We start from the raw sequence: 22,913 nt of genomic DNA, 5'->3' as shown, positions 1-22,913 counted from the left end.
TGATAATCCATCTGGCCCTGTGGCCTTGTTGACCTGTTTAAAGGTCTTACTCACATCGGCTGCGGAGAGTGTGATCACACAGTCTTCCGGAACAGCTGGTGCCCTGGGCTGGCGTAGTTACACGTGGTCTGTAAGTTGTGTGGCCAGTTGGACGTACTGCCAAATTCTCTAAAACGATGTTGGAGGCTGCTTATGGTAGAGAAATTAACATTATATTCTCTGGCACCAGTTCTGGTGAACATTCCTGCAATCAACTTGCAAATTGCACGGCCCCTCAAAACTTTAAACATCTGTGGGATTGTGTTGTGTGACAAAACTGCCTTTGTCCCCAACACAAGGTGCACCTGATTCATTTAACCTTTATTTAACTAGGCAAGTCAGTGTTGATCATGTAATGATGTAATCATAATGATCATGCAGTTTAATCAGTTCCTTAATATGCCACACCTTTCAGGTGTTTGGATTATATTGGCAAATGAGAAATGCTCACTAACAGGAATGTAAACAAATTTGTGCACAAAATGTGAGAGAAATATGCTTTTTTGTTCGTATGGAACTTTTCTGGGATCTTTTGTTTCAGTTCCCTTTACATGTTGCGTTTATAGTTTTTGAGTTTAATTCAGGTTACATGTTTTGTATTTACTCCATCACAGAATGGTAACATAGAGAACCCTTACTGCAACGGAATGGAGGGGATTCTAGAAGCATACCATCAGAGTCTGAAGACTGTACAACTCTATGGACCCACCAACTTCTCTCCGGTTGTCAACCATGTGGCAAAGTGAGTGTGACCGTGAGCCCCCGAGACAGACATTACAGAAGCTCTCCTATCAACTCATATAGCCTGATCCCAGATCTGTTTGTGCTGTACAGCCATCACCTATAGCCAAAACAAGGAATGATAAGACAGCATAAACAGATCTGGGACCAGGCTACAGCAACGCAAGGCTGGTCATTAATCAACCTTACCTCAACCTTGGTTAGAAAATAAGTTGAAAGACAAACCTTCAGGAAACCTTCATCTCCACACTGATCCAGACAGACCACTAACAGACACTATCAGTTTTTGGATGTGTGGTGATTTAATGAAAGGGGGAAAAAACAAAAAAAACTGTCAACGCGTGCGTGCGTGCATGCGTGCTTGTGTGTGTGTGTGTGTGTGTGTGTGTGTGTGTCGGTGCGTGCGTGCGTGTGCGTGCGTGTGTGTGTGTGTGTGTTTCGCTTGACGAGTAGGCTTGTTGTCCATTTAACTTCCCAAACAGCAGTAATCTCTCATGTCTCTGTCTTATGATGACACACACACACAAATTCAAGTGTCGACTCCAGACTCCAGAGAGCCAATCGTTTGACAGGCAAAATTAGAAAGCAGGAGAAGGGACTCAACAAACCCCAGAGGTCTGGCTGAAATGTCAATAACGTCCTTAGTTTTGGCATAATGAGCTCTTGGATGTTGTCACTGTTGTCTTCTCTAGTTACAGTAATAAGATCAGGGTCCGTGTGAAACGTCTCAGAGGAGCAGATCATAATGAATAAGATTACATGGACGGGCGGGATGGGGGCTGATCCTAGATCAGTCATTCTATTCTGAGAGGCTTAATGCATACAGCCCCTGGTCAAAGCCTACCTGGCAATCCATTTACATTACATTTAAGTCATTTAGCAGACGCTCTTATCCAGAGCTTGGTGCATTCACCTTATGACATCCAGTGGAACAGCCACTTTACAATAGTGCATCTAAATCTTTTAAGGGGGGGGGGGGGTGAGAAGGATTACTTTATCCTATCCTAGGTATTCCTTAAAGAGGTGGGGTTTCAGGTGTCTCCGGAAGGTGGTGATTGACTCCGCTGTCCTGGCGTCGTGAGGGAGTTTGTTCCACCATTGGGGGGCCAGAGCAGCGAACAGTTTTGACTGGGCTGAGCGAGAACTGTACTTCCTCAGTGGTAGGGAGGCGAGCAGGCCAGAGGTGGATGAACGCAGTGCCCTTGTTTGGGTGTAGGGCCTGATCAGAGCCTGGAGGTACTGAGGTGCCGTTCCCCTCACAGCTCCGTAGGCAAGCACCATGGTCTTGTAGCGGATGCGAGCTTCAACTGGAAGCCAGTGGAGAGAGCGGAGGAGCGGGGTGACGTGAGAGAACTTGGGAAGGTTGAACACCAGACGGGCTGCGGCGTTCTGGATGAGTTGTAGGGGTTTAATGGCACAGGCAGGGAGCCCAGCCAACAGCGAGTTGCAGTAATCCAGACGGGAGATGACAAGTGCCTGGATTAGGACCTGCGCCGCTTCCTGTGTGAGGCAGGGTCGTACTCTGCGGATGTTGTAGAGCATGAACCTACAGGAACGGGCCACCGCCTTGATGTTAGTTGAGAACGACAGGGTGTTGTCCAGGATCACGCCAAGGTTCTTAGCGCTCTGGGAGGAGGACACAATGGAGTTGTCAACCGTGATGGCGAGATCATGGAACGGGCAGTCCTTCCCCCGGGAGGAAGAGCAGCTCCGTCTTGCCGAGGTTCAGCTTGAGGTGGTGATCCGTCATCCACACTGATATGTCTGCCAGACATGCAGAGATGCGATTCGCCACCTGGTCATCAGAAGGGGGAAAGGAGAAGATTAATTGTGTGTCGTCTGCATAGCAATGATAGGAGAGACCATGTGAGGTTATGACAGAGCCGAGTGACTTGGTGTATAGCGAAAATAGGAGAGGGCCTAGAACAGAGCCCTGGGGGACACCAGTGGTGAGAGCACGTGGTGAGGAGACAGATTCTCGCCACGCCACCTGGTAGGAGCGACCTGTCAGGTAGGACGCAATCCAAGCGTGGGCCGCGCCGGAGATGCCCAACTCGGAGAGGGTGGAGAGGAGGATCTGATGGTTCACAGTATCGAAGGCAGCCCATAGGTCTAGAAGTATGAGAGCAGAGGAGAGAGAGTTAGCTTTAGCAGTGCGGAGCGCCTCCGTGATACAGAGAAGAGCAGTCTCAGTTGAATGACTAGTCTTGAAACGTGACTGATTTGGATCAAGAAGGTCATTCTGAGAGAGATAGCGGGAGAGCTGGCCAAGGACGGCACGTTCAAGAGTTTTGGAGAGAAAAGAAAGAAGGGATACTGGTCTGTAGTTGTTGACATCGGAGGGATCGAGTGTAGGTTTTTTCAGAAGGGGTGCAACTCTCGCTCTCTTGAAGACGGAAGGGACGTAGCCAGCGGTCAGGGATGAGTTGATGAGCGAGGTGAGGTAAGGGAGAAGGTCTCCGGACATGGTCTGGAGAAGAGAGGAGGGGATAGGGTCAAGCGGGCAGGTTGTTGGGCGGCCGGCCGTCACAAGACGCGAGACTTCATCTGGAGAGAGAGGGGAGAAAGAGGTCAGAGCACAGGGTAGGGCAGTGTGAGCAGAACCAGCGGTGTCGTTTGACTTAGCAAACGAGGATCGGATGTCGTCGACCTTCTTTTCAAAATGGTTGACGAAGTCATCTGCAGAGAGGGAGGGGGGATTCAGGAGGGAGGAGAAGGTGGCAAAGAGCTTCCTAGGGTTAGAGGCAGATGCTTGGAATTTAGAGTGGTAGAAAGTGGCTTTAGCAGCAGAGACAGAAGAGGAAAATGTAGACAGGAGGGAGTGAAAGGATGCCAGGTCCGCAGGGAGGCGAGTTTTCCTCCATTTCCGCTCGGCTGCCCGGAGCCTTGTTCTGTGAGCTCGCAATGAGTCGTCGAGCCACGGAGCGGGAGGGGAGGACCGAGCCGGCCTGGAGGATAGGGGACATAGAGAGTCAAAGGATGCAGAAAGGGAGGAGAGGAGGGTTGAGGAGGCAGAATCAGGAGATAGGTTGGAGAAGGTTTGAGCAGAGGGAAGAGATGATAGGATGGAAGAGGAGAGAGTAGCGGGGGAGAGAGAGCGAAGGTTGGGACGGCGCGATACCATCCAGTAGGGGCATTGTGGGAAGTGTTGGATGAGAGCGAGAGGGAAAAGGATACAAGGTAGTGGTCGGAGACTTGGAGGAGTTGCAATGAGGTTAGTGGAAGAACAGCATCTAGTAAAGATGAGGTCGAGCGTATTGCCTGCCTTGTGAGTAGGGGGGGAAGGTGAGAGGGTGAGGTCAAAAGAGGAGAGGAGTGGAAAGAAGGAGGCAGAGAGGAATGAGTCAAAGGTAGACGTGGGGAGGTTAAAGTCGCCCAGAACTGTGAGAGGTGAGCCGTCCTCAGGAAAGGAGCTTATCAAGGCATCAAGCTCATTGATGAACTCTCCGAGGGAACCTGGAGGGCGATAAATGATAAGGATGTTAAGCTTGAAGGGTCTGGGAACTGTGACAGCATGGAATTCAAAGGAGGCGATAGACAGATGGGTAAGGGGAGAAAGAGAGAATGACCACTTGGGAGAGATGAGGATCCCGGTGCCACCACCCCGCTGACCAGAAGCTCTCGGGGTGTGCGAGAACACGTGGGCGGACGAAGAGAGAGCAGTAGGAGTAGCAGTGTTATCTGTGGTGATCCATGTTTCCGTCAGTGCCAAGAAGTCGAATCCATCAATAACAACAACAAACAAAACATATATATATAACAGAAACAATACAGCAACTTGCATTGCTAAACACATCAGTAAATGATTCATGTTATGGACAGCTAGGGACGGGAGGTGGAAACTAGGCCACGTACATACAGAATACTGCTGAGACTCTGGCTCATCACAGACAGGAGAGTTACAGTACACAGCAGGCTGTACTTAACATGTCTATATTGAGGCTCTGGGACTCTGGCTCTCTGGTGACAGGAAGTTAGTATCTGAAAAGAGATCGCCTTTTAATGTGTTGTTGTTTGTCCCCCCCAGTCAAACAGCGCAGGGCAGGTAAAACTATACACAGTTCAGAGGCACACTATGCTGGATTCCCAGAATATGTTGATACATTCTGAGCGTCTATGTCATAGACAGAGGATACACTATGCTGGATTCCCAGAATATGTTGATACATTCTGAGCGTCTATGTCATAGACAGAGGATACACTATGCTGGATTCCCAGAATATGTTGATACATTCTGAGCGTCTATGTCATAGACAGAGGATACACTATGCTGGATTCCCAGAATATGTTGATACATTCTGAGCGTCTATGTCATAGACAGAGGCACACTATGCTGGATTCCCAGAATATGTTGATACATTCTGAGCGTCTATGTCATAGACAGAGGATACACTATGCTGGATTCCCAGAATATGTTGATACATTCTGAGCGTCTATGTCATAGACAGAGGATACACTATGCTGGATTCCCAGAATATGTTGATACATTCTGAGCGTCTATGTCATAGACAGAGGATACACTATGCTGGATTCCCAGAATATGTTGATACATTCTGAGCGTCTATGTCATAGACAGAGGATACACTATGCTGGATTCCCAGAATATGTTGATACATTCTGAGCGTCTATGTCATAGACAGAGGATACACTATGCTGGATTCCCAGAATATGTTGATACATTCTGAGCGTCTATGTCATAGACAGAGGATACACTAAAAACACAGGCAAATCTGCTCCCGAGTATTTCCACGAACAATATAAAGACTTGATCGTAAACAAATGTAAGCAAGGTTTGAAATGATTACGTTTTATTCCAATATGAAATGTATTTGGGCTTCTTGCAGTTAATTTACAGTCTACAAATGCAGTCTCTGTTGTCTCTCTGCCAGGTACGCAGCGGTCGTACAGGACGGCTCTCAGTACTTTGTCCTGCTCATCATCACAGACGGAGTCATATCAGACATGGCCCAGACCAAGGAGGCCATCGTCAATGTGAGTAGGCTGCTTGGATGTTCCCGCTACCCATAATCCTCCTCTGCCCTCTGTCTGCCTGTGTCTCTTTCTCTGTGTCTGTCTCTGTCTTTTCTCTCCTTCTCCGCAGGGCTTTACGGCTGCTTTTAACTTCTCTGCTTTTAACGCGCCTTTTTTTTACCTCAGCTAGCTCCAGGCCAAAACCAATGTCTGTTTTTCTGCTGCTTTGAGCCATGCTCGTCAGAGCCACTTTATTTCAGGATGTAGGCCTCTGTTTAGTTCTGTTGTTCACTCTAGTTGTTTTACTGTTGTTTGGATCTTCTTCTATTTTTCTTTGACCAAATGTAGGTTTCGTATATGAACATCACAGCACTGTTACTTTACATTAACTTCTGCTTGTGCCTTTTTGAAATGTCTGTTTGAAAAATCCACTTTGTGTCTCTCTGGCCGTGAGAATACACTGAGAGGGTGTTTACTGGCCAGCTGTCCAATGGGCGAGCGGCGCGGCATTCTGACCTCTGATGACCTCTGACCTCACAGCAGACTGGGTTTAAAGGGAATTTGCGACTGTTAGTAAAACCATTAGAACAGCCACACCTTCCTTTTAAGATCTTGTCTGCTGCTCTATCTTACCTCAGCCTTCTGACCTGCCTCAGCCATCTACCTCTAACCTGCCTAAGCCATCTACCTCTAACCTGCCTCAGCCAAGACATCTACCTCTGACCTGCCTCAGCCAAGACATCTACCTCTGACCTGCCTCAGCCATCTACCTCTAACCTGCCTCAGTCAAGACATCTACCTCTAACCTGCCTCAGCCAAGACATTTACCTCTGATCTGCCTCAGCCATCTACCTCTAACCTGCCTCAGCCAAGACATCTACCTCTAACCTGCCTCAGCCAAGACATCTACCTCTGACCTGCCTCAGCCATCTACCTCTAACCTGTCTCAGCCAAGACATCTACCCCTGACCTGCCTCAGCCATCTACCTCTAACCTGCCTCAGCCAAGACATCTACCTCTAACCTGCCTCAGCCAAGACATCTACCTCTGACCTGCCTCAGCCATCTACCTCTAACCTGCCTCAGCCAAGACATCTACCTCTGACCTGCCTCAGCCAAGACATCTACCTCTGACCTGCCTCAGCCATCTACCTCTAACCTGTCTCAGCCAAGACATCTACCTCTGACCTGCCTCAGCCATCTACCTCTAACCTGCCTCAGCCAAGACATCTACCTCTGACCTGCCTCAGCCATCTACATCTAACCTGTCTCAGCCAAGACATCTACCTCTGACCTGCCTCAGCCATCTACCTCTAGCCTGTCTCAGCCAAGACCTCTACCTCTGATCTGCCTCAGTCATCTACCTCTGACCTGCCTCAGTCATCTACCTCTAGCCTGTTTCAGCCAAGCCATCTACCTCTGACCTGCCTCAGTCATCTACCTCTGACCTGCCTCAGCCATCTATCTCTAACCTGTCTCAGCCAAGACATCTACCTCTGACCTGCCTCAGTCATCTACCTCTGACCTGCCTCAGTCATCTACCTCTAGCCTGTTTCAGCCAAGCCATCTACCTCTAGCCTGTCTCAGCCAAGCCATCTACCTCTAACCTGCCTCAGCCAAGACATCTACCTCTGACCTGCCTCAGCCAAGACATCTACCTCTGACCTGCCTCAGCCATCTATCTCTGACCTGCCTCAGCCAAGACATCTACCTCTGACCTGCCTCAGCCATCTACATCTAACCTGTCTCAGCCAAGACATCTACCTCTGACCTGTCTCAGCCAAGACATCTACCTCTGACCTGCCTCAGCCAAGACATCTACCTCTGACCTGCCTCAGTCATCTATCTCTAGCCTGTCTCAGCCAAGACATCTACCTCTGACCTGCCTCAGCCATCTACCTCTAGCCTGTCTCAGCCAAGACATCTACCTCTGACCTGCCTCAGTCATCTACCTCTAGCCTGTCTCAGCCAAGACATCTACCTCTGACCTGCCTCAGTCATCTACCTCTAGCCTGTCTCAGGCATCTACCATCTACCTCTAACCTGCCTCAGGCATCTACATCTAACCTATCCCAGCCATCTACCTCTAACCTGGCCAGCCTTTTGGCTAAATATTAGTTCCAACCCCTCTCTCTGATGTTCCATGGTTCTCTCCTTAACTCTCCTCTCAGGGCAGAATTATAAAGGAGGGCCTCCTGTTTTCCTCACATGTTAGAACAGAACAGTAGAATCACCTTTCTGCCAATCATTCCTTTTGGCCCACTCTATTACAGCACTCCATGGCTCTGTTCCAAATGGCACCATATGGGTCCTGATCAAAAAGTAGTGGACTACACACTACACCCTGGTCCAAAGTAGTGCACTACATCCTATAGGGTCCTGGTCCAAAGTAGTGCACTTCTGGTCCAAAGTAGTGCACTACATCCTATAGGGTCCTGGTCCAAAGTAGTGCACTACATCCTATAGGGTCCTGGTACAAAGTAGTGCACTTCTGGTCCAAAGTAGTGCACTACACCCTATAAGGCCCTGGTAAAAAGTAGTGCACTTCATCCTATAGGGCCCTGTTCCGAAGTAGTGCACTTCATCCTGTAGGGCCCTGGTCCGAAGTAGTGCACTACATCCTATAGGACCCTTGTCAACAGTAGTGCACTACATAGGAAATAGGGTGTCATTTGGAATGTTGGCAGTTCGTATCCATGTCACGGGGGAAGGTGGGAGGGAAACGGACTCACTGACTGATTTGTCATGCAGAGAACGGTTGAAATAAAACTTGACAATATTAGAACGTTTTTTTTAAAGCTTCTGCAGACTGGAAAGTACTATTACAGCCGGGGACAGCTAGAGATCGACAGATTCCAAATTGCTGGGTTTGCAAGTATTTTTGCAGTCCAAAGATAGATAGTATTTAAACAGCTTGCAGAAGCAGGATCCCCTGGGTTAGAAGTAAAGTCACTAACAGTGTCGACTAAATAATGTACTTTTGGTGGTGATGGCAGTGGGGGCGCCGGGGGTGGTGGGGGTGGTTGTAGGGTTGGTGGGGGTGGTGGTAGGGGTGGTGGGGGTGGTGGTAGGGGTGGTGGTGATTAATCATGTAACTGTAATTAACTAGGAAGTCGGGGCACCAAGGAAAATATTCAGATTACACAAGTTATAATTTTCCAAATATAACTTTTCAGATATTTTCATGTCTGATCAATAGTCTTCTGATGAATTAATTCTTCTTTACCTCACGTTAGTCTCATTCCAAACGTCGTAAATTGTTGGTTATCTGCAGGAACCCAGTCTTCACTATGAGTCATCCATACATCAATTGTCTAAAATAATGTATTTATTAACTAACTAAACAATCACAGAAGTGCACACACAAACAATTATAACAATTGCTAATCCTTTGCACATGAACGCTCACTCATTCGGGAAAAATTGAAATCAATATATATATTTACGCTCAGTGTGTCGTCGGGGTCTCTGTTGAAAAGTTTGTTTCTGTTGGAGAGTGTCCGTCCTCTCGCTCTCTTTGTCGTGGTTAGATGGATAGTTCAGAGTGACATTCATTCATGTCGTTATAGAATAGGTGTTTCGGCGGTTGTCGGTCTTCACGTTCAATGATACCGAATTCCTAGCTGCTGACTAATAATTAATATCAAAGACTTGTTCTTATTCTGTCGGTATCGATAGTCTAAGAGTTTAACCACGTGGTATGGTTAAAGGATTCAGCCATCTACTCAAACCTTGGCCCTCTCGTTATCGAGGTAAGCTGGTCTGCAACCTTTGTCCTCTCGTAATTGAGAGCAACATGGTCTGGTGATTTATTATTTTATTCGGGACATAGAAAAAGGCTGTCCCATAATGCCAGGTCTTGTCTGTGCCCCTGGAGGCGCGCCAAGGACTTAGTGAAACTTTTTAGGGAATTGGAGTTTCCTTCATTAAACAGTCCAAAATCACATTACACAATTTCACAAACAGTATCATCCTCACTCATTCATCTTATACAACTATTAGACGTAAGCCTCATATCTGAGGATATTATATAAACAGCGTTATAGTAATGTGGCCGTATTGTCTCCCATGAGTTTCACAAAATTGTACCAAACGGACCAGTTCGTAGCTGGATTCTTCACCGATCTTTTTTACCTTCTCCAGAACAAACATTTTGTTCGGACCTCAAGTTCTGTGAGGTGGAAGAAATTCCTTTGTTTTCTTCTATGAAAACTCTACTCTCTCTCTATACTGTGGCCATGAGAAGATAATCCCCTCCAGGAATTTATGACCTCTCTCTGACCACAGCAGCCTGGGTGTAGGAGACAGGCAGAGGGGGATGAGGCTTTCTGTACCCAAAGAGGGCAACGTCATGACACTGGTTAAGTGTGCCTTGAATTCTAAATAAATCACAGACAGTGTCACCAGCAAATCACACATCCTCCTCCATGCTTCACGGTGGGAACTACACTTGCGGAGATAATCCGTTCACCTACTCTGCATCTCACAAAGACACTGGCAGTTGGAACCAAAAATCTCAAATTTGGACTCATCAGACCAAAGGACAGATTCCCACCGGTCTAATGTCCATTGCTCGTGTTTCTCGGCCCAAGCAAGTTTATTATTATTATTGGAGTTCTTTAGTAGTGGTTTCTTTGCAGCAATTTGACCATGAAGGAGTGATTCTTCTCTAAACAGTTGATGTTGAGATCTGTCTGTTACTTGAACTCTGTGAAGCATTTATTTGGGTTGCAATCTGAGGTGCAGTTAACTCTAATGAACTTATCCTCTGCAGCAAAGGTAACTCTGGGTCTTCTTTTCCTGTGGCGGTCCTCATGAGAGCCAGTTTCATCATAGAGCTTGACGGTTTATGCAACTGACCTTCAAGAAACTTTCAAAGTTCTTTAAATTCTCCGCATTGACTGACCTTCATGTCTTAAAGTAATGATGGACTGTCATTTCTCTTTGCTTATTTGAGCTGTTCTTGCCATAATATGGACTTGGTCTTTTACTAAATAGGGCTATCTTCTGTATACCACCCCTACCTTGTCACAAGACAACTGATTGGCTCAAACGCATTAACTAGGCACACCTGTTAATTGAAATGCATTCCAGGCAGTGGTGATTTTAGCATGTAAATCTTGGTAGGACAAACAAAAAAAGTGTGTTGCATGTCACAAAAGCCACTACACAACACAACAGTAAACAAGATATTAGTTGCGCTCTAACGGTGACAAACGGTGCCCACAAACTGTACACATACATTTACATTTAAGTCATTTAGCAGACGCTCTTATCCAGAGCGACTTACAAATTGGTGCATTCACCTTATGACATCCAGTGGAACAGTAGTGCATCTAAATCTTTTAAGGGGGGTGAGAGGGATTACTTTATCCTATCCTAGGTATTCCTTAAAGAGGTGGGGTTTCAGGTGTCTCCGGAAGGTGGTGATTGACTCCGCTGTCCTGGCGTCGTGAGGGAGTTTGTTCCACCATTGGGGGGCCAGAGCAGCGAACAGTTTTGACTGGGCTATCAGCAGAGCATGGCTATCAGCAGAGCCTTGTCTGGCAACGAAACAGTTCATTCAGCCTCATTTACTGCCTTTTGAAAAGACATGGCTGACTTGCTTAAACAAATGTGGTTTCTACTGACAATTTAGATGTACAAACTATGGCATAAGCGGACAACAAGCAGATAAGAGGCAATCCGTAATTTCGATTAAGACATTAATGAGCAAGCTAAGACTGACGTAGTCAATATAACTATTTGTTCAGCACTTTTGAAATGTACAGCGACAGAATTCAGAACATGGGCCGTTCTTACAGTGTTCTCCCTGTATACCAAGTCAGAACCATAGGACAAATAAGAGCTCTCTTACAATATTCGATGATTACATTTCTCTTAAACAGGTTATAGGCTACATGTGCACCACCAAGTCAGGACAGTAGGTGAAATTATGAGGGAAAAATAGACCAAATTATCAAGGTGAGGCATATGGGCTACTAACAGCTACATACACTTAGTATTACTTTCTTAGCTACAGTATACATATCTTCCTGGCATATTGCATCATTTATGCAGCAGCAAACAAGACATTTTTGGACTCACCCTGTCATGCTGTGCTCACTTGAACAGGAAGGTGGCATGGCAGTCCTTCGTGGGCAAATTTTGTCATCAAAGTCTGGCATTCTCTGGATTGATGGTGCTTTCAAGACAACTGGAAACTTTGAAAAAAACAAGGTCGATCTAGAAAGAAGCCTGAGTTCCCGATTAACAATTCCGTGTTGGATGACCGTTCAAAATGTATATTTTCCCAGTCGGAGCTTGTTTTTTCCCGGTTCCCAGTTGTCTAGAATTCACTGTAGTCAGATTTAGCAGTTCCGAGTTAAGTTGTTTTGAGCGAGGCACAAATCATGCTTCATTGACAGCATGGCCAATGTTGAATTTTATCATTTTAAGAGACCCTTAAACCCAGACTAGGGTTTAAGACCACACAGCCACTCCACTGAATAGCAGGCTAGTGACTGCTTTCCAATGCTTGCAGTTAGCCACTGATTCCTTCCAAACCACTCATTGTTGAATTTACGATTTCCAACTTGTTGTGTAATGTTTATGTCTAATGGCCGATGAGCACCGATGCGTTTTATCTATAATTTATCTTTCATCATTTCTCTTCATATGACAAGGATTAAAAAGATTTGCCAGTAGATTGTCAACTTGATTCATGATGATGACTGCTAGCTAAGATTTAGAAAGTAAGATGTTGACATGATCAGTCCAATCAAAGCTACTGTACATATAACGTGATTTGACGTAATTTTATCTGTGACCAACGGCCTTGAGCCTTCTTGGATGGGCACGTCTAATGTTACTCTGAAACACCTGCATTTCGGAGCTGCATTACTCAAGAAAGCAAAAAAGAGACCATGTTTGTATGTGGCTTTATTAACTCAAATATTTCAAATATTTTACATTGGTTGCAAACTGATATGTGACACGTATTAATGCCAAAATAACACGCAAACAGGCAAACCTGCCCCACGTGCCCTGAATGACAGGTTGCCACTGATTCCAGGTGACTACCTCATGAAGCTGGTTGAGAGAATGCCAAGAGTGTGCAACGCTGTCATCAAGGCAAAGGGTGGCTACTTTGAAGAATCTCAAATATAAAATGTATTTTGATTTGTTTAACACTTTTTTTGGTTACTACATGATTCCATATGTGTTATTTCATAGTTTTGATGTCTTCACTATTATTCTACAATGTAAAAATAGTAAAAATAAACAAAAATCCTGGAATGAGTAGGTGTGTTCAAACTTTTGACTGGTACTGTATATGAAGTTAAATGTTATCCTCTTCTCTCTCCTTGTTCTGTGGAGATAAACATTGCATAGTGTAGAGAAGAATATTGACATTGTATGGGGCGGCAGGGTAGCCTAGTGGTTAGAGCGTTGGACTAGTAACCGGAAGGTTGCAAGTTCAAACCCCCGAGCTGACAAGGTGCAAATCTGTAATTCTGCCCCTGAACAGGCAGTTAACCCGCTGTTCCTAAGCCGTCATTGAAAATAAGAATTTGTTCTTATTAACTGACTTGCCTGGTTAAATAAAGGTAAAATAAATAAATAATGTGTTTATTATGTTGGCCTTATATATAACTAGCAGGGACTCAAAATTGTCACTTATGTTCAACAATATGTTCAACTCCTTTCCTTGTAAAATAAATTGAAGCTGCTATTTAGCGGCAATAACACATCCACAAATGTTTAAAAAATATATATTATAATCCACATTGGTTATTCAGACGCCTGCTGAATAATATAGACGAATCGTTCTGTTTTTGCAATCCTGATGTAATAGTGTATTTCCCTTTACTGTCTGACTGGAGCTGGGCTGTGTTCCATTACGGCACAGGGTGACTACACAATGTCATGTGCTTGGAAAGAGAGACCGAACAGCAATCAGCAGAGAGGGAATTTGTCAGCAAATGTATTGTTTCGGTTATCTTGTCTTTTTCCAATGCACATTTATGTGTCTCTTGTCCAATGGTCTCCTTGTGTCTTGCTGCCCTTTGTGACTGGATTACCAGACTGCAGACTAGTGAATGATGAATCAGAACTGCTACCATGTCACTGAATAAACCCCAAATGCTACCATGTCACTGAATAACCCCCAACTGCTACCATGTCACTGAATAACCCCCAACTGCTACCATGTCACTGAATAACCCACAATGCATTATACACTGTTTGAGTAATGGTAAACTGCTTTGTTTAAGGACATCAGATTGGTTTGTGATGGATTTGAATATTTCATCAGTCCTCTTCAGAATATTTAAAAAAAAATTGTAATCGATTGTTTTTTTTTTTGCTAAAGACATTGAACAAAGACAAACGTGTGCATGTTTTTGCCTAAAACTTTGTCCTCGTAAGAACTCAAAAAGCACCTTGTTGTCAGAATGTAGATAATATCGCATGGAATCTACTTGTTGTTTGTTCTCCGCAGGCTGCTAAGATTCCTATGTCTATCATCATTGTTGGAGTTGGACACGCTGAGTTCGATGGTGAGATTGACCCCCCTCATTCACACTCATTCCCACAAAATTATATTTGATAATACTTTCATGTTTTTATTGTTTTGTTTTTATTAGCATATAGTTATGTTAAATGTTTTCAGAGGGGAAAATGCTTTCAAAAGATACCTTTATAAGCTGCTGGTTGGTTTGAAAATCTTATTTCACTATTGGGCTTCGTTAAAAACATTTTCACATAATGTCTTTAACTTAATCCTTGACCCATGATAAAGAAATAAATGAGCATAACTAGTCAACAGAAAACAAATGAGAAATTCCTCTGTCAAATATTCCCATGATGTTTGGCCGTTTATACGTTCCCAGTCCACAAGCATTGGGTTGAATGTACTGTAGATAATGCAATACAATTAATAAGGGCTGAGGTGATCAGGGACCGTTTCAATGTGAGGGACGTTAGCTAATTGGCAGTTTGGTGGAAGTCACTAGATAATAAGCAGGATGTCAACCTGCAGGGTTCTAAACCCAGTTCACAGCTGTTGCGTACAATTTGAATATTTGTAAAACGGTCACAACTTTGATGCCCTCGAACTTGTTGTGTTGTGTGCTGTTACAGGGGCTGGCTGCTATTTCTTTCTGAATATGCTTCTTTAATATTATTAATTACGGTGCTGGGAATGTTCTCAATGCAAAAAGCAATTATTATCATTTATTTGAAGTTCATAATAGCCATGATGGGTTTTTGACTCCCACAATGCAATAGCAAGTTTAAACTGGTCTTAATAACCCACCATTACTCTGTTCATATTAGGACAGTCTCCAACTCCCGCTAACCGATCGCTGCAGCTGTACATAGTCCATCGCTAAATAGCCCACCCAATTTACCTACCTCACCCCCATACTGTTTTATATATTTACTTTTCTGCTCTTTTTCACACCAGTATCTCTACCTGCACATGACCATCTGATCATTTATCACTCCAGTGTTAATCTGCCAAATTGTAATTATTCGCCTACCTCCTCATGCCTTTTGCACACAATGTATATAGACTCTTTTTTCTACTGCGTTATTGACTTGTTTATTGTTTACTCCAAGTGTAACTTTGTGTTGTTGTCTGTTCACACTGCTATGCTTTATCTTGGCCAGGTCGCAGTTGTAAATGAGAACTTGTTCTCAACTAGCCTACCTAGTTAAATAAAGGTGAAATAAAATTAAAATAAATAAAAACTACAAGTCCGAGTGACACGGAGACCCACTCCTGAGGCTGTTCTAATATGGACACCATACATTATGATGTTTAGTAACTCCTAATAAACACTTATTCTACAAAACATTAAGAACACCTTCCTAATATTGAGTTACACCCCCTTTTGCCCTCAGAACAGCCTCAATTCGTCGGGGCATGAACTCTACAAGGTGTCGAAAGCGTTCCACAGGGATGCTGGCCCATGTTGACTCCAATGCTTCCCACAGTTGTGTCAAGTTGGCTAGATGTCCTTTGGGTCGTGGACCATTCTTGATACACACAGGTAACTGTTGAGAGTGAAAAACCCAGCAGCATTGCAGCTCTTGACACAAACCGGTGTGCTTGGCACCTACTACCATACCCCGTTTAAAGGCACTTAAATATTTTGTCTTGCCTATTCATCCTCTGAATGGTACACATACACAATCCATGTCTCAATTGTATCAAGGCTTAAAAATTATTATTTAAAATGTCTCCTCCCCTTAATCTACACTGATTGAAGTGGATTTAACAAGTGACATCAACAAGGGGTCATAGCTTTCACCTGGATTCTATGTCATGGAAAGAGAAGGTGTTCCTAATGTTTTGTGCACTCAGTGTAGACAATGCAGAGCATGTTAAAACTGGTTTATTATAAAGCCATCATAATGGGTCAAGTTAGACAGGCAGTAGAGGTTTAAACTGGTCTAATATAAAGCCATCATAATGAGTCAAGTTAGACAGGCATTAGCAGGGGTGTCAAACTCAAATACCCAGTGGGCCAAAATGTAAAACCTGAACAAAGTCACGGGCCAACATTGAACAAATTAACCTTTTAATATGGACCCAAACAAGTTTTGCTTTAACATTGAATATGGAACAAGCATCGCTTATTACCATACAATATATAATTTAATAGTGGAGACATGCAAAATCGAATTTCAAATGAAAAAACACATCAATGGCATTCATTTATTAAATAAATCAAATTTAAATAAAAATTGTATGCCTCTTTTCTATTTGCAGCCTTCTGATTTAAATACCAAAATAAACTTTTTCCACTGGCTAATAATTTTACAAATAAAATGATAATAAATCAATCAACCATTCAAGCCCATGCCTTGTAGCAAGAAAAAGTGCATAAAGAAAACGTTAATTATTGCACACTGGTCTAATCTGATGTGCCCAAGCCAGATACCTGGCATCTCTTCTTGGATGCTAGTTCATCAATGTCTGGGCTCAAGCTCTGAGCTGAAGAAATCCTCAGTATCGAGCGAAGATGTTCATCAGTCAGACGTCTCCTGTGAGTTGTTTTGGTCATCTTCATCGAGGAGAAAAGTTGCTCGCATAGATAAGTGCTGCCGAACATGGAGAGCATCTGAGCAGCTTGGGTGCGGAGCTGAGGCATTGTGTCAGGGATGAACCGTGGAAACTGTGCGGCGCCCACAGCATCATACTTTGACTTCAGCGTGTCGTTGCACTGGAGTTCAATCAGCTCCATTTGGATGTTGGTTGGTGCATTTTCCACATCAACTGCGAAGGGATTACTAAGCAGTTCAAACTTGCATTTCTGGGCATCGAAGTCGGCAAATCGCCGGCTAAACTCAGCCGCGAGAACACTGAGTTTTTCAGCAAACTGTGCGCATGGGAACACGGCGGTAGAGATCTGCGCTTTTATGGATTGGCAGCAGGGAAAATGGCAAGGGTTTCCTTGCAGCATCTGATTCTCCCACAGGCACAGTTTAGTTTTGAAGGCCCTCACTGCAGCGTACATGTCTGTGATGATGCGCCCCCGCCCCTGAAGCTGCAGGTTCAGCGCATCGAGATGGCTCGAGATGTCACAGAGAAAGGCCAGCTCACACAGGAACTTTTGCTCCCGGAGCTCTGCTGTATCCTTCCCTTTGGTTTCCAGGAATTGACATATTTCCTCACACAGCTCGAAACATCTGTTCAGTACTTTTCCTCTGCTTAACCATCTCACCTCTGTGTGATACGGCACGTCTGCGTATTCCGAACCACACTCCTCCAGAAAAGATTTAAACTGGCGGTGATTTAGACCTTTGGCTCTTATAAAGTTAACTACCTGTGTTACTGTGTTCATAACATGTTCCATCTTTAGGGCTTTGGCACACAGTGCTTCCTGATGTATGATGCAGTGGTAAACAGTTAGCTCACCTGCACAGTTCTCTTCCCGCATCTTCTCCCGAACCATGCCCACCAGTCCACTCTTTTTACCGCACATCGCTGGCGCACCATCTGTCGTTAATCCAACGAGTTTATCCCACGGCAGCTTTATTTCAGTTACACATTTGGAAACCTCCTCAAAGATTTCCTTTCCTGTGGTTGTGCCATGCATTGATTTGAATCCTAATAGCTCCTCCATTACACACAGATTTGAGTCCACCCCACGGATGAAGACTGACAGCTGAGCAGTATCAGATGCGTCGCAGCTCTCATCCACAGCGAGGGAGAACGCAACAAAATCTTTTCCCTTTTCCATCAGCTGGTCATACAGATTGGTGGCAAGATCACATGTGCGATCAGCTACTGTGTTCCTGCTCAGGCTCACGTTTGAAAATGCTTGTTTTTTCTCTGGGCATACGAGGTCACAAACCTTCATCATGCACTTTTTCATGAACTCTCCCTCATTAAAGGGCCGGGCTGATTTTGCGATCTCTGCTGCCACTATATAACTAGCCTTTACAGCAGCCTCGCTTTGTGATGTGGCTTTTTTAAACATATTCTGTTGTGAAACCAAACTTCTTTTCATCTCCTCTACTTTCTGGCTCCTTTGAGTCATGTCCAGGTCCTTGTATTTGTCATAGTGTTTCGTTTCATAGTGTCGTCTAATGTTGTACTCCTTACTTACAGCCACGTTGACTCCACAAACAAGACAAACAGGTTTGTCTTTTACATATGTAAACAGATATTCTGCCTCCCACTTGTCCAGAAAGCTCCTGTTTTCTGCCTTTCTTTTCGCCATTTTTGGGAAGGGTTAGCTCGCTGACAGTTGTAGCGTCTATGTTGCTATGACTACTGTCACAGAGGAGAGAGCGTTTCTGGGTCCTGTCCTGATTGGCGCGCGAAAACAGCAGAGCATTATGGGATTCGTAGTATTAGTGGTGAATGCGCTGTATAATACCGGCGGGCCAGCTCTAGTAGTAATTTGGTATTGTCTCGCGGGCCAAATATAATTACCCCACGGGCCAGAGTTTGACACCCATGCATTAGAGGTTTAAACTGGTCTAATATAAAGCCATCATAATGGGTCAAGTTAGACAGGCAGTAGTGTTAAAAGCCACTATGAAGGGTAGTGACTCACCCAGACACTAGAGGTTTAAACTGGTGTTATAAGACACTATGAAGGGTAGTGACTCACCCAGACACTAGAGGTTTAAACTGGTGTTATAACACACTATGAAGGGTAGTGACTCACCCAGACACTAGTGGTTTAAACTGGTGTTATAACACACTATGAAGGGTAGTGACTCCCCAGACACTAGAGGTTTAAACTGGTGCTATAACACACTATGAAGGGTAGTGACTCACCCAGACACTAGAGGTTTAAACTGGTGTTATAAGCACTATGAAGGGTAGTGACTCACCCAGACACAAGAGGTTTAAACTGGTGTTATAAGTCACTATGAAGGGTAATGACTCACCCAGACACTAGAGGTTTAAACTGGTGTTATAAGCCACTATGAAGGGTAGTGACTCACCCAGACACTAGAGGTCTAAACTGGTGTTATAAGCCACTATGAAGGGTAGTGACTCACCCAGACACTAGAGGTTTAAACTGGTGTTATAAGCCACTATGAAGGGTAATGACTCACCCAGACACTAGAGGTTTAAACTGGTGTTATAAGACACTATGAAGGGTAGTGACTCACCCAGACACTAGAGGTTTAAACTGGTGTTATAAGCCACTATGAAGGGTAGTGACTCACCCAGACACTAGAGGTTTAAACTGGTGTTATAAGCCACTATGAAGGGTAGTGACTCACCCAGACACTAGAGGTTTAAACTGGTGTTATAAGTCACTATGAAGGGTAGTGACTCACCCAGACACTAGAGGTTTAAACTGGTGTTATAAGACACTATGAAGGGTAGTGACTCACCCAGACACTAGGGGTTTAAACTGGTGTTATAAGACACTATGAAGGGTAGTGACTCACCCAGACACTAGAGGTTTAAACTGGTGTTATAAGCCACTATGAAGGGTAGTGACTCACCCAGACACTAGAGGTTTAAACTGGTCTCTTCTCTTTCCGGTAGCCATGGTGGAGTTGGACGGTGATGACATCAGAATCTCCTCGCGAGGGAAGCTAGCAGAAAGAGACATTGTACAGGTAGATTTAACTTCATATTCTAACCCTGTCGAGAGACATTGTACAGGTAAACAGTGTTTACTCTCTTTGCTGATTGTCAGAGGGGAAGAGCAGAGTTTCCTTTTGTGAAAGCCCCACTCCCCCAACCCAGCAATCTGATATCTTACGAGAAAATCAATCATGGGTGAAAAAAGAAACAAAACTTTTGCATTTCTGAATTGAAATCAATAACATTCTGATGTGAAGCATATTGGTACCATTTGCGATGTTCCATTTGGAGACAGGTACCAGCACTATAGAAAACCCTTGTGCGGGAGTTTAGACTAGTTGTATTACTGCCGACGGCAGGCCACACATACCCACTGGCAATTGGGTTACGAATCCTGCCTCGGTCCCTACTCTCTGTCTCCCTCTACATCTGTCTCTCTCTACCTTCTAATAACCCCTACTCTCTCTCTATATCTGTCTCTCTCTACCTTCTAATGACCCCTACTCTCTCTATATCAGTCTCTCTCTCTACTTTCTAATGACCCCTACTCCCTCTATATCTGTCTCTCTCTCTACTTTCTACCTGACCCCTACTATCTCCGTCCCGTGCAGTTTGTCCCGTTCAGAGACTACATGGACCGGACAGGAAACCACGTGTTGAGTATGGCCCGGCTAGCCAAAGACGTCCTGGCTGAGATCCCTGAACAGCTCATCCTCTACATGAAGAATAGAGGTATCAAACCCTGTCCCCTGCCTCCACCCAATGAGGAACCAGGCCCTGAGGACCAGGACCACACCCACCCCTATCTGAGCCCCACCCCCACTCCCATCTGAGGCTCCAACCCTGGAGAAGTAGTTTCAGGGTAGGGTGGGTGGTAGCCTGGATGGTGCACCCCCTCATGGAGAAAAGAAATGTGGAAATGCTTCAAGGCACATTTTTCTCCGTCTTTACATATTCATCTGGTTGTCGTGCTGAACAAATAGCACTCTATTTTCTTTGGAACGAGACTTCAGAAAGACTGCTTTGAGCAACAACAAAAAAAGCTGAAGATCGGGGAGTTTTACTTTTGAGTTTCAACGCCTGATTGGGAGGGTGGAAAGAGGGATAAGGAAGAGAGGAGGAGAAGAAGAGAAGAGAAATGTAAAGGAATGTTAGGCGTTAGATGTCAAAGTGGTGACGTAATGGGTAGTATACCCTTGGGTAGCGAGGGAGGTTTTTTGAGGGCATTATTTATTAGAACGTGCCAGTTTGTGTCCTGTTTGTTCATATGATACCTTTTAGAGTGGTTGTCTATGTGGGACTAAGAAATCATCTGTATAATGATTTATTTATTGTAATAACTACAGTATTTATTCATGGGGGATGGGGATCCTCATATTTTCCCATTCCAATTGTTGGGGTGATCAATGCTATAATTAATTGTTTATTTCTACTTCAATTAGTACTGTAATATAAAGCATGTTTATAATTAGATAATATCCAGCTGTTTAGGAATAGTTAGGAACGATGAAGATGAGTTATTTGACATGTTTGACTGTAACAGTTATTCAGAGGACCAGTTGTTTGTGTGACAGTTTACCTTCCTGCATCATATACAAGACATACTTACCCTACACATATTCAATGTGTATCAATAAAATGCACTATAACAGGCCAAATTAAAAGCACAAATATCATATACAATGCATTGATACTGAAGTATATATCACAATTATATACAAGCTAACCAACAGCTACCACAACAAGATACAATGGAAAGGACTGTTATAATTCATTTCTTCCAGTTCTAGAATATCATTGTTGATGATTTACTTGACATTCTACATTCTTTAATATTATAATTATTTCTAGTTATGCATGAGCGTAGCCACATCTTCAGAGGCCTAGAATTTACATAGCATTTGCATAGTATTTACATAGCATTTACATAGTCGTAGTATGTGGAGGGAATGCCATGTCGTCTATAAGATCCTTCTCATTATATTTGCTGTGGTCGATGTTGTTGTTTCTGTTTTGATTGTTCTTCATCCCTTGCGCACCGTGCCATGGATATTAGGGCAGCGGGTGTATAACGGTGAGAAAGTTGGTATAATGTTAGTTTGGTTTCTTCAGTTCGATGTCAAGTCAACCACAATCCTTTTTTTTGTTGGACTAGATTGTTTGTTTTTGAACCGGCTGGGAAATACTTTGAGAACGGCATAATAGAACAATTGGAAGTATTGTAGTAAACTGTATATTCATTGTGTTTATAACAAGTCATTGAAAGGGAGTCAATATGTAAAAAGCAACTGCACAAAGAGCAGTTGAAACCATGAACAATCTGTTTTCCTCACTTCAACTGGAATACTGATAGATTTCCAACTCGCTGCCAGGGATGTATTGACGTCTTTAATTGAAGTTATTGATGTATAATGTGACCGACTGGGGTTCGAACCCGGGTTTGCTAAGAACCGCAAGACTGTATTAGCCCGCTAAGATAAACCCTAGCCATTAGCTGAAGGGGCCAACACAAGTCGTCATGTTTCGGACAAGGTTACTCATAACACGAGCCTGGTTCTGAACTGCCTCTGTTACACTGTATGTATCAAGACAACTTTCCATTGGTATAATGCCATCTATGACTTGTTGTTATATTGCCAAATTGAAGTTGTTGACATATTAAAGTAGTAGTTTCCTGAGCGAACAGCAGAGCAGCGTAACCACACAGCAGAGCAGCATAACCACACAGCAGAGCAGCATAACCACACAGCAGAGCACTATCACCACACAGCAGAGCACTATCACCACACAGCAGAGCAGCGTAACCACACAGCAGAGCAGCGTAACCACACAGCAGAGCAGCATAACCACACAGCAGAGCAGCATAACCACACAGCAGAACAGCGTAACCACACAGCAGAGCAGCGTAACCACACAGCAGAGCACTATCACCACACAGCAGAACAGCGTAACCACACAGCAGAGCAGCGTAACCACACAGCAGAGCAGCGTAACCACACAGCAGAGCAGCGTAACCACACAGCAGAGCAGCATAACCACACAGCAGAGCACTATCACCACACAGCAGAGCAGCATAACCACACAGCAGAGCAGCATAACCACACAGCAGAGCA

At 44.3% G+C, this 22,913-nt stretch overlaps 1 protein-coding gene across 1 annotated transcript in view; it reads left to right on the top strand.

The window, feature by feature from the left end:
• LOC115124835 (copine-8-like) overlaps positions 1 to 22,569 on the top strand; it is a 255,346-nt gene extending 232,777 nt beyond the window's left edge. Inside the window, exons 17-21 of the mRNA XM_065020944.1 lie at positions 654 to 781; positions 5,670 to 5,772; positions 14,233 to 14,290; positions 19,759 to 19,832; positions 20,412 to 22,569. Coding sequence (XP_064877016.1) covers positions 654 to 781; positions 5,670 to 5,772; positions 14,233 to 14,290; positions 19,759 to 19,832; positions 20,412 to 20,633 — 585 coding nt within the window. The 3' untranslated portion in view covers positions 20,634 to 22,569. The remainder of the gene's footprint in view (positions 1 to 653; positions 782 to 5,669; positions 5,773 to 14,232; positions 14,291 to 19,758; positions 19,833 to 20,411) is intronic.
• Positions 22,570 to 22,913: the final 344 nt, after the last annotated feature.

This window comes from Oncorhynchus nerka, linkage group LG7, assembly GCF_034236695.1.
Source record: "Oncorhynchus nerka isolate Pitt River linkage group LG7, Oner_Uvic_2.0, whole genome shotgun sequence".
Taxonomy (NCBI): Eukaryota; Metazoa; Chordata; class Actinopteri; order Salmoniformes; family Salmonidae; genus Oncorhynchus; species Oncorhynchus nerka.
The sequence above is the reverse complement of the archived record's forward strand: the minus strand, read 5'-3'. Positions and strand labels throughout refer to the sequence as shown.